A 12,442-nucleotide genomic window follows, 5' to 3' on the forward strand; every position below is an offset into this window, starting at 1 on the left:
ATATATATATATATATATACATATATATAATATTTATTAAAAATACAACTTTAAATCTAGACACTCTTAATAAGATCAAATGGTCTAAGGCCAGTGTCCTCAAGATTAAGCAGCAGAGTTTCAGGAGGTTCTATGCATTTTTATTTATTTATTTATTTTTTAATAAATACAAATCTAGGAGAGGACAAGCTCCATTAAATTGATGCTAACATGATTTTTCTCACTGCATGATATCAACTATAAATAACAAAATAAAACCAAAGTAGACCTATGAATATCAGAAGATGATCTCCCTAACTCCTGTACTGTCGTATAGTTCAGATAATTTAAATATAGCAACAGTTGAAAACAGAGAAGCTGGACACAACATAAACAAATCTCCTGAATATCCCACTCATGGCCACCCCATAAGGAAATTTGTGGAAGGCGCTAAAGCAAGCAAACTTCCACGACAAATTTGGCTATTTATTTTTTATGTCGGATGCACTTTCTGATGCTACTTGGACTCAAACCTGCAGTCTCAGGATTATGATATCGAGGCACTGACGACCAAGCTACCGTGGGCCAGTTCAGATGTCTGAATTTATTAGAATTTTTACTGAAATGTCATCAGACCTGCTAAACAGTGCAAGTAATGAACAACCTATCACAAAACTTTTTGGAATGCACAGCTTACTTGGAAGTGTCAACAGAGTTTTCTGAGCTGACCCTTTGCACTGCCTTGAAACAGATTTGTGACGGCAAGTATGAACAGCTCCATTGTGTCCAACAGCTTTTGTGCTGATAAAATGTTTCAACGTGTTTACTACAAAAGAACAGTAATTTTTATTTAACCAAGACAAAGGCCATTCAATTACTTGCTTGGATACACATTTATAGGCGTTTTCTTTAAAGAGTATTTCTCCCCTTCTGTTTAGATTCATTGTTTTCCCTCATGTTCTCAATCATTTAAACAACAAGACCCGTCAGGGGTGGCAAATTATGAATGAAGGGACTCTCTGACTTGTAGGAACAGAAGCGAGCCACTGAGCCCGTTGGGAATTGAACTCGTGACCCAGCGGGCGAAGAATACAAAGTCACCCGCTGTGACCTCATGTTCCTACAAAAGCCTTCATACTAGAAACCATGACCACATAAATGATGGAAAATCGCCTAAAGGCCCTACAAGAATTAATGGAATTGTGGTATAGACTGTAATTACAACTGTGTGTGTGTTAGGGTGTGTCGATGTGTAAAAGTGTAATTATGAGGCCTCACTCGGAGGAGTTTTAGGGCTGGCGGGTGCTTTCTGATTTCCCTCGGTGCACTTTCTCAGCACACACATACACACGTTTTTATACAAGTGCGCATACTTTAACATTTTCAGTGAAGTGTTGCATGTAGAGGATTAATGTGCGTGACAAAGTTCTTCATCCCAAGGGTTGACATGAACCTAGAGTCCATTTTTTTCACAATTATCTGCTGTGCTCAGGGTCAACAAACAGAGCTGCGAGTAAATCAGCAGCTTGATGTATTGTTACCCCAAATAATCCAAACAAGCCATGAAACAAGAACTTGTAATCAAATACTATCTATCGTGCATCAATTTGAAACCCAATTGCTGTTTCACTCTAAGACATCTAATTCTAGTATGTCACGGCTCTGATTTCACACCATTAACTCTGTGACAATGGAATGTGACCATCATAAAATCACAACTTTGTAGTCTGTGTAGCTTTCACATTCCTAATGTGTGCCTGTCTAGAAATGTACCAACACATTGCAGCAATCCAGACTTCAGTAACTGTAACTACAGTGTACACATCACATATGAGCCAATTACTTTGCTCGCATATAAAACCTCTTTAAAATGTAATGGGCTATAATTGTGTCAAGCTTAAGCATCGCAGTGGTGAGTTCCAATTTAGCACTGTGGCTTCACAGGAAGCAGATTTCCAGTCCTCCAACCCAAGTCTAAAGACAATCATGTAGGCTAATTGGTTACTGGAGGAAGAAGCAATGATCAACGTTCATGCTCAATATTCCAGGTAAAAAAATCCAACAAAGTTCAATCAGAAGTTTTATCAGGTCATCTAGATGGTTTCTTCTTTTTGTTGAGACAGTTCGTTCTTCATCCAAAGGACTTCATCAATCCGAGGAGCCACAAACAAACTCAGTCCCACAAGCAGCACACTCCCATAGTGCACCAATCAGTTTGCTGGTGATAAGATGGTTTCTGGTGCTCGCCCTCTCCTTGTTGACTCCTCTCAGGCAGCCATAGTTAAAGGGGTTCAAAACATCAAAGTCCACGCTCAATAATCCAGGTAGAAAATCTAAAAAAGTTCAGTCAGGTCATCCGGATGGTTTCTTTTTTTCTTTTTGAGACATTTCGACATAATTGTTATCACCAGTTATTAAATGATCACCAGCAAACTGGTTGGTCCACTATGGGAGTGTGCTGCTTTTGGGACTGAGTTTGTTTGTGGATCCTTGGATTGATGAAGTCCTTTGGATGAAGGCCGAAACGTCAAAAAAAAAAAAAAAAATGTCCAGATGACCTGACTGAACTTTGTTGGATAAGAAGCAATGAGTACATACATGTGTTTACCCTGTGATGAATGGGTGACATAATCAAGATACGTAGATCCTGTTTTTTGATCGGACTAGTGATGAGATCCAGCCTGCAGGATTCCGGACATTGACTATAAGATAGATGTGTCACGTTTTTCTATTAACGCACAAAGAGTGACGTATTTTGCCTGTGATGCTTGCTTTTAATGCTCTGCAGCATTGTGCTTATAGTCAACACCCACTGAAGTACTTTTCTGCATACATCCATTTTAGTAACTATAATTGATTTCAAATAATTATTAAATGAAGCTTTGGATACAACTAATAATATATGCCATTGTTTAAAGCATATAAAGCAACTCAACAGAGTAATGAAGACAGTCCACTTTTAACTAACACTTTAAGGATGTTACCCCTCTCCCCATCCACCCTCCCACACAATGTTAGTTCTACCTACATCAACATATTGAAGTTGCAATAAGAACTACAAAATGTTCTAAAATTAATTTTAATACCGAAATGAATCGCTTGTTAAACTAGCGAAATTGTATTTCCTGCAAAAATGCAGCGTTAATGCTGAAGGATGATTCAATATATCAAAAATATGAATCAATTGATGATAGCTGAATGTCTTGTGAATTGTTTAAAAGTTGAATGGACTTTCTAGGAGGAAGTATGCTGAAGTACTAACAGTTCAAAAATCAGTAAGATGTTGAAGGATTTCACGGAACCTCAATGCATTTCGGTGAGAAACAAAATTGCAGAAAAAACTTAATATTTCAAAAAGTTCAAAAGTAATACCAACCAAAAGTCGTTGTACCATTCTCCTGAAGGAGCTGAACCTTTTGATACCTAAATTGCTGAAATAGCTGAAAAACTAAAGGACAAGAATTGTGCCAAAAAACGAATAGAATAGGGATAGAAGTCGGATGAATAATAAATATAAACAGGGAAACAATATGGGGTGTCCTCTTCTGGTCCTTTATGAGAAGTTTTCATCATTCTTTTGTGGTGGCCTGGTACCACATGGTTCATGAATCGGTACAAGTACTTGGCCTTGTGGTTGGACACCCTAGTTTTACAAGGCTGTATGAGCTTTTTAACAGCATCATTACTTACCATGCAGATGTGATATGAAAGTACCTCATGGCTTATTAGCCATGTAGAACAGTGACCTCTTCTGTCACTGGCAAAAGTAATGAAACAAATCAACAGTGCCATACAAAATTTCACCTGTGAACTTAAAGTTAATAAACACCTAAATATATCAGGTGTTTATCCATACTCTAAGAAAACGGTGTTTTTCCTGCAAAAACTCCCAGGTTGCAGCTCTGCAGTGAGAGTTCACAGAGATGAGGTGCAAGGGAATATATAGCACCCCCAAGGACTTGACTCCTAAATTTGCCTTTACCAGTCTAATTCTAAAAAGGTTTTCAGTTACAGTTGGCTAATGGGATGCACCTGCAGCCCGGATGAGGTTAGTGTGTGTTTGTGAGTCTGCTTGAGTCTGGTGTTTCCACCACTGTGCTTAAAGGCAGCCAACCTGACCTGAGGAAAGACATAGAATGATCAAACACAGAAATTTACACAGGCCAGCTCCAAAACAAGATTAGTAATACTTATATTCAACTGAGACTTTTGTCTTTACTGCAAAGTAAATACTATGGTTCTGTTTCAGTTTACCTAGACTAGAATAAAGGGAGCTGAGCCTGCTGATAGTCACCATCTCTTATCAGGACTATGGAGCTTACTGGCAGTGTTCACAGACAATTCACCATCTTTGTCGGCTTCCTCTCATAAATGTATGTCTTATGTCTATTTATGTTGCTTTTTGTGCTGAGATAGTTTCTGATCTCCCCTTTCCTCATGTTGTCATTTTCCTTATCTAAAAAGGTGGCCCGTTCAAGTGGCTGCAGCCTAGTCTCCCCATGTATGTCTCTCTTTTGTTAATGTGCTTTGATAACAGTTCCTGTTTTAAATGTGCTATATAAATAAATTTGACTTGACTAAATTCATGCATCTGATTCTGGCTTGCAAGCTATGAGCAACCAATGGCATCTAGTGAATAACCAGAAGAAACGGAAGAAACTCAAATGACAAATGAATGGATTTATCTCGTGGGACGGCAGAGAACAGGTGAGCATGTGTGTGTGTCGTAAGCCTTTAGGGCCACAGTCAGTCAGCCACAGAAAAACTGCAGAGACCTACTGAATTATGCAAATGTCCGTGCTGACGATGCTTCGCATGTATGTGTGTGCATCATTTATAAAATAGTAACCTCTCTCCCTTCCCATCTCTCCCCATTTCATCACACCAGGACAAATACACACTCAGGGACCTCAGGGAGGTAACCTGCCTTTGACAGCTGGTTCCAGGTGTGTTTGTGTGTGTGTGCAGTCTCACAGCCTAAATTACACATGGCACTTTTGTAATATCTCCCTTTCTCTCTCTTCTTATTTTTGCTCTCAGCTTTTCTGTCTTCATTTGTCACAAATTTGCCCCCCGACATTCCCCTCTGCCTTTCCCTCACCTTCCAGCCTTCCTCCCTCTTCACTCTGTCGTTTTATTTCTTTCCCCCTCTTGACATGCTTCCAGGCTGTGTTGCTGAGACCTCTGATCTATCCAGAGGGATTCATGGTCAACACCCCTGTCTGCTTTTCTCATTATTCCCCCTCTCCTTCTTGCCTCAGTTCATCCATCCATCCTTCCCTCTTTTGCTCGTTTATTCCCTTGTGAGCACTTCTTTCTTCCTTTCAGTCTATTTCTTTTGCTCACCTCTTCCCCTATGAACCTTGCTTTTCTCTCCCTGGTTTCCATCTTTTTCGATCTTTGCTCAGGTTTTCCTTGCCATCAGTTTGGTGCTTGACAACTTTACATTTTGCTTGTTTTTCTTTACTTATTCTTAATCGTTTTAAACATATTTTTGCAAATTTACCACATGTTTCTGGCAACCCTTTCTTCCCACTCAATTTGTCTGTCTCCAACCAGCCTCCTTCTTACAGATTAAAGTGGGACTTATGGGCTTGGCAGAGGTCCAGTGTTGCAATGGTCGCAGACAAATCTGCCTCCAGCAGTTTGGGGGGAGTTATATGGTGACAATAGGACCATGTCAAACTTTAATAAAAAGTGTCCAGAAAAACCCAAACAATTTAAGATACAAGCTGAATGTGAGTTGACAACATTTCTGAACTTTTAACCTTAGATTTCAGGTTTTTGTCACATGTGTATAACCTCATATAACCAACCCTGGGAAGCTATACTTATAGTAGTGCACACGTTTGGAGCCTCCAATCATCCTTTATTACTTAACTATTTCATTTTAATCAATTATAAGACTGTTCTGTGAATCATTAAAGCCCCCAAAGACTCCCAAATTCAAGATTGTTTTTCAAGAAGTAAGTTGAGCATTTTTACAAAACACACTTGACATAAAGGACCTTTGGCCAGAGGTGCTTGTGGCGATAGCAAGCATAATACCCACTGGTGGGCCCCAGCAATAATCAAGTCCTTCTACTTTCAGCTTTTCCCATTTCAGGGGTCGCCACTGCGAGTCATACTCCTCCATCTCACTATGTCCTCTGTATTCTGTCTTCACTCCAACTACCTCCATGTCCTTTGTAATTGCATCCATATACTGTATCTCCTCTTTGGCCTTCCTCTTTGTCTTTTTCCTGGCAGCTTCATTTGTAACATCCTTCTACCAATATACCCACTGTCCCTCCTCTGGACATGTCCAAACCAACTCAGTCTGGCCTCTCTAACTTTATCTCCCAGTTGTTTAACCTGTGTCGTACCTCTGATGATTTCATTCCTAATCTTATCCATCCTTGTCACTCCTAAGGAGAACCTCAACATCTGCATTTCCACCACTTCCAGTTCTTTCTCCTGTCTTTTTGTCAATGCCACTGTCTCCACTGTCTCCATACCATATAACATACAGTAACTGGTCTCACAACAGTTTTGTAAAATTTCCTTTGACCTTTGCTGACACCCTTTTGTTGCAAATCAGTCCTGAAACAACAATAGAGTCCATCAAGCTAAAAAAGGAGGCCTCTAGGACATGGTTGTCTCAGAGGATGCCTAAAGCAGCTGACATGGACAAGATGGCCAGAAGGACTGAGGCTTCTGCGGTGGCAGAAGCAAAAGCTGGGGAATTAGGAGAGGCCATTGAGAAGTATTCAATTAGCTTCAGGGAGGTTCTGGCAAACCTTTTGACAAGTCAGAAAAAGAAAGCAGATCTATCCCAGGCTTTGATTAATTTGCTGTGACCCAGCCTGTGGATTTTATCAGAAGATTAAAGGAATAGTTTGAGACTCTCCTTGATCAGATCACCTCAGAAGATGCAGAGTCTAAGGATTAGAAGGGATGCGAGTTCGTTAACTTACAGATGTTACATGCCGATGTACTTAAACAACTCCTCTACAGCAGGGTAAGCATAAACCATATCTATATTCTGATGGTGCTGAATGTATCTGGCCACTTGATCAGCATACAGACATTTGCGTAGTGACACTGATGTTGTTTGCTTGTGAAAACAGTAATAAACTAAACAAACGGTGCTGTGCAAAATTTAGAAGTTTTTATTGTTATTTAGGTTGTAGAATGAATCAGAGTTTGGTTTAAGAGTATGCACAAATTGTAAATAAGGTCATACATTGTTATCATATGATTTCACTTTTGGTAGAAGTTGATTGTATATAAGCAGTCAAAGATTTGATGCATGCTTTGCTGCTATTTTACAGCTAAAACAGGAAAAAAAAACGTATTTTGATGAAATAGCATTTTGATCCATATTTATGTCTTTTCTCACCTGCATGATTTATTCCTCCATTTTTCTGGTAATCTAATATATCTCGAATCTACAGTGTACGAGCAAATTATGTACAAGTATTACCTTCTCCCTAAAAAGTCTCTGCAAGTTAATATGTTTTTATATTCATCCCATCTGCTTTACAACAACCATTTAATGGCATTATCAAAAACATTAAAGATCACAAAAATCATGGGGATGTTGTGTGACATCAGCTCCACCCCTCCAGGCTGCCTCCCAGATGTTTGAGTGTGTGCATGCATCTGTGTTTGAATGTGTATGCAGTGAATGGTTTATTGGGAGCAACTCATTTGAGACAAATGTTAACATGAAACAAGAAAAAAAGGATGCAAACATACCTCAATCCAAAAGCATGCAGGTTTTGTTTTAGGGTGTTCTTGCAGTCTTATTGTTCATTATATCTACCCTATCCATTTTGCCCTCAATAATTTTTGCTTCCCTTTCGTACCTCTTTTCAATAAAATACTAATTCAACAATTTTTCTATAAGATACGCAAACATTGCAGCATCATTGGGACCCAACTCAAAAGTAACTGGTTTGAGTTTATTTTATGATGTCTTTCTCAGGCACATAAGGGGGAACAGAGGTATAAATTATGAAGTGCCGAGGGAGGGAAACAAGGAAAGCTGGAAAACTTTGGAAGAAGAGGGATAATTCAGATGTTAGGTGAATGACAACAGTAGAGAAGGAGGGAAAAACCGATGAATGAAGAGAACTTGAGAGCACTAGAGACTAAAGAAAGTAGATGAAAGTGTCAGCAGAGGACTAAAGGCTATATTTACAGTATAAATGGATTAACAAGTAAACTGTTCTGAGTCCTGAAAGGAGTGAAATACTGAACTCAAAAGCAAAAACAATTTGATTTGAAACATCAAAAGTTTTAACTTTCATTGCTGCTTGGCGTCAACTGGAATCTATTTTTATTTAAACAAAATAGTCAAATTATCCTGTGAATGCAGACTCAGAATTTTAACACTAAAACTATGTTATAAAACACTGAGCAAATAGAATCCTCTCCAGCTGAATGGTTTAGCATCAAATATGCTCTCATACTTTATCTGTCATACCTCGAAAGATGATACAAAAAGTCATGAGGACAAGGGTGATGCTGACTGGCTGTCTATAGTGTCAGCTGAGAAAGGCCTTATAGTAGCAAGATGATGACTCCATCATTTTATTATCACATAAATAACAAGCTCACACATGTTTATCCCTTTTTTATATTTCTCTCCTTAAACTTTGCTTTGCTTTCACTTTTTCCTATGCATCAAAATGAAGCACCGTAACCAAAATATTCTGCTGTTTACATCCAAACACTACTGTGCATTTAACAAGAACATTTCTGAAGAAATGTTAAAGGGTACGAATGCAGTTAATCAGTTGATGTCCATCATACTGTCCAAACTTTTTTCCAGTGCAGATTTGCAAAGAATTTCGACCATTGTTGAAAATAATTAAATTCAGTTCAATTCAAAAATATTTTAATAATCCCAAAGGGAAATTAAATGTTGTTGTAATTTATCTTTGTTTCATTAGGAGATGTTATAGATATTGATGGTTGTAGGCAGGAAGATCTCTTGTAAATGTCCATCCCACAGACGACCCAAAGAAACTGGCCAGAGATGCTGTCCAATCTGTCCACCCAGACTCGGATGGCCTCTCAACTCCTCTGGGCTGCAGGATCGCCCAAATACTGGCTATAGCTCCTCCCAGAGCGATGACCACTCCTTCCAGTAGCCTGTCGAGCTCCTTGTCGCTGCAGACAGCCAGCTGCATGTTCTGGGGGATGATCCCGGTCTTTCTGCTGTCAAGAGCTGCGTTTCTTGCCAGTTCCAGGATCTCAGCAGTCAGGTACTCAATCATCACCATCAGGTAGATGGGAATGCATCCACGGAGGCTCCTTTTCAACTCATTTGAGATTTGGGGCTGTGGTTGAGATATTATTTGAGCTTTTGAGATGTTAATCAGTTGCTCCCGATTGTTTAAAAAAAAAAAAAAACTTGTCATGGTTACGCATCATAACAAATGTCCAAAAGTAAAACAGTTTCAGTAAAAATCCTTCCAGCTGCATAGCATCCGATACCAGAGGAAACAATCATTAAAAAAAGTGATTTACATCCAGAAAAAGAGGAATTAAAGTTTCCAAAAGTGATGTTTCAGAATAAAGGTAACAGAGCTACTCCAACACGCAACCACCCCGCGCTTCAATGGTTATGTGTTGCCATCCTCAAATATTTTGTTAACAGGTATATTTTAACAAAGATAAAAGAAACAACAGGAAAGATTAAAGGACTCCTCCTGATCTGAACCATCAGATTAATGTGCAGCTCATCACATCAGGGAGCCCAAACACTCAAAACACTCTACACCAGTTGGTTTAAACAAGTGAGTGTGCATTCAAGTAGAAACCGCTGCTCATTTATTCTAGACACATCCTCCTTACACACAAACATTCACATCCTCACACTTTTCTCTGTATCTCTTAGAATTCAGCTTGAAGTGACTTTCCAGGGTTATGGGGGAATCAAGGGGGATTATGGGTGGTGACACCAGCAACTAATCTCAAAACACTGGTCATTATCATGTTTGCATGTTGGATTTTTAATGTATCAAAATGTAGCTTTGCATTAGCGTTAAAAGAAACTCCAGTTGCTATATTACACACATAAAAGACCATATTAATAAGATGACTGATTGGTTGGTTTACCTATATATCCTTGTTCACCTGATTCTGTTTTCTGCAGAATAATTCAGTTTATATTTACAAATGCATACAAATGTATGCCACAGCAAACTCAAAGCTATTTTTTTTAATCTATAACAACTAAGGCTGATAGTTTTGACATAACTGAAAAACTGGCTATAGTCTCATCTCCTTTAATGTTTTACTCTAATTTTTTGTTTTAATATTCCTGTACTGTTGTGTCCTTCTATCATCTGTTTAGTCTTAAACATGAAACTTATGGGATCTGTAGTCCACAAAGAGATCCCAGATGGTTATACTGAGCAAAATGTTTACATCTGTGAGAGTGTGCATGCGTTATTATTCATTAAGAAATAAGGATTTACAGCACAAAGCTATACGTAGTGCAAGACCACAGCACAATCATGTGTGACCACAGCAAGAGCGAGAATGGGTCTGATGGAAAAAACAGCCCAAACCACTGAAACCAGCCACAGTTCCTTTAATTTAATAGCTGTTTCATCCATTAAGACTTTAATTAGTGGTTTCATCATTTCTACCTGGAAACCACAAAAATGTAGCACATTCTCTGATGATATATTGTGCTTTTACAACTCCAAGGGAAAATGTGCAACGACCTGCTGAATAATCAGCAGAGCTCTGACCAGAAAGCAACAGAAAACAGATGTGGTTTTTGAAGGCAACGTGAAGAAAGTGTACAAGTGACGTAAAATATGGCTCAGAGTTTGGAGACGTGTGTTTGCTCTGGGTTGGTTGTAAACCTTTAAAAGGCACCGGATGACTGCTGCTGAACTAAATGGAGACACTGGTTAAAGTCTGGGCTTGTAGTCAACTATGGCTGCAAATTTTCCTTCGTGTACATCTCCATATCTTCAATGAGTATACTCATTGAAGCATCTGTGTCACTATATGGTTTTCTAGTAAAAAAACAAAACTTTGCACCCCCCCCCCCCCCATCACAAATAAATAATCAAAGAGAGAAAGACCAAAACTGCACCATCAGGTAAGCTTATCACTTGAAAGGTCAGAACAAGTTATATAAACACAACCGAATGTCCAATTCCTTCTTTTTGTTTGTGCTCACCTTATGATTCTTGCCATGCCTGTAAACCATCCAGTCCTCTCCATTAGTGCTGACTTCCAACTTGAAGGTGGTGACGTAATAAACCTTCTGGGTTTCCTTTGAAATGGCGCCCTGAGTGGCAATCCCCGTCAAAACCTTCAGCGTATGGAGGTCCACCTGTTTGTAGGGGAAGAGGCCTTTAGGTTTTAATTATTAAAAGTAACAATGTTACTCAATGAAAAGAACAAAAATACTATACTTTGACAACAGCTATAACCTGAGATTATAAAAAAAAAAATCTTTAGATAATGAAAAAATCTGAGGTAACTGTTAGTCACGTGTTTCAGAGGAACATTTACAGTATGTTTTATCTATTTCTAGTCCCATTTTCAATCATACGTTTAAAATATATCAAGACTTTCGAAGTTCGAGTTCTTAGCTTCCCTCTTTGATTTCCACCACTCTCACTTCTCCTCCCCTCATTATATGCTTTTTTTTATTTTCATTGTTTGTATTTCTTCCTGAGCAAATCGATAAAAATAACCTGGGGCTCACTTTAATTTCCTCCCATTCAAACCATAATCACCTCCCATCCTGATTGTGGATGTGATGCTATATGTTCAGCAAAAACGATGCATGATGACCAGTTAAGATTCATTTTTTAAAGGTCCCCTGAACAGATATGTTTATAAAATGGGTACTGCCACAAAGGTGCTTGAGAGGTTGTGAACAAGCGTGTTTCTTTGTAAAAAAAATAAAATGCAGTATTATTCCTCCAAAAAGAGCAGCTTTAGTTTCGTGGTGTTGACTGATTTCTTCACATGAACAGCACGATTTTTTCTACAACATATATATAATATTTTTTAATAAATGCCTTCTCTATATAAATATACATCAAGTCCAAATCATAATGCCACTGCCATGTTTTACAGATACAACATGGTTCTTTTCTTTATAAAACAAATATTTTAACAAAGTGCAAAGCGGGATTGGAAAGCGCTGATTATCCCTTGCATTCTGGCCATCTTCAGAATGATTTTTTAGTATCATCTTTACAATAAAACTGTAAAGACTGATATTCGCTAATGTGAGAGAGTTGTCCTGGGATTATTTGAAACTATGTAAACTAACTTTTGCTCTTGGAGAATAAAAATAAAACCACAGTACCTTCTTTTCTGAGGTCCTCAGAAAACTGCAATAGTTCCACGGTAATATAAATGCATTTTTAAACTTTATATATACAAAGTATATATATATATATATATATATATATATATATATATATATATATAT

At 38.3% G+C, this 12,442-nt stretch overlaps 1 protein-coding gene across 2 annotated transcripts in view; it reads right to left on the reverse strand.

Moving 5' to 3' along the window:
* LOC119419529 (neuropilin-2) overlaps positions 1–12,442 on the reverse strand; it is a 138,475-nt gene that overhangs the window by 68,197 nt on the left and 57,836 nt on the right. For both annotated transcript variants that reach the window (XM_037686863.1, XM_037686864.1), the window contains exon 7: positions 11,171–11,326. In XM_037686863.1, the coding sequence (XP_037542791.1) occupies positions 11,171–11,326 (156 nt within the window). The remainder of the gene's footprint in view (positions 1–11,170; positions 11,327–12,442) is intronic.

The sequence above is a fragment of the Nematolebias whitei genome, chromosome 13 (assembly GCF_014905685.2).
Source record: "Nematolebias whitei isolate Nwh7 chromosome 13, NemWhi1, whole genome shotgun sequence".
Classification (NCBI taxonomy): Eukaryota; Metazoa; Chordata; class Actinopteri; order Cyprinodontiformes; family Rivulidae; genus Nematolebias; species Nematolebias whitei.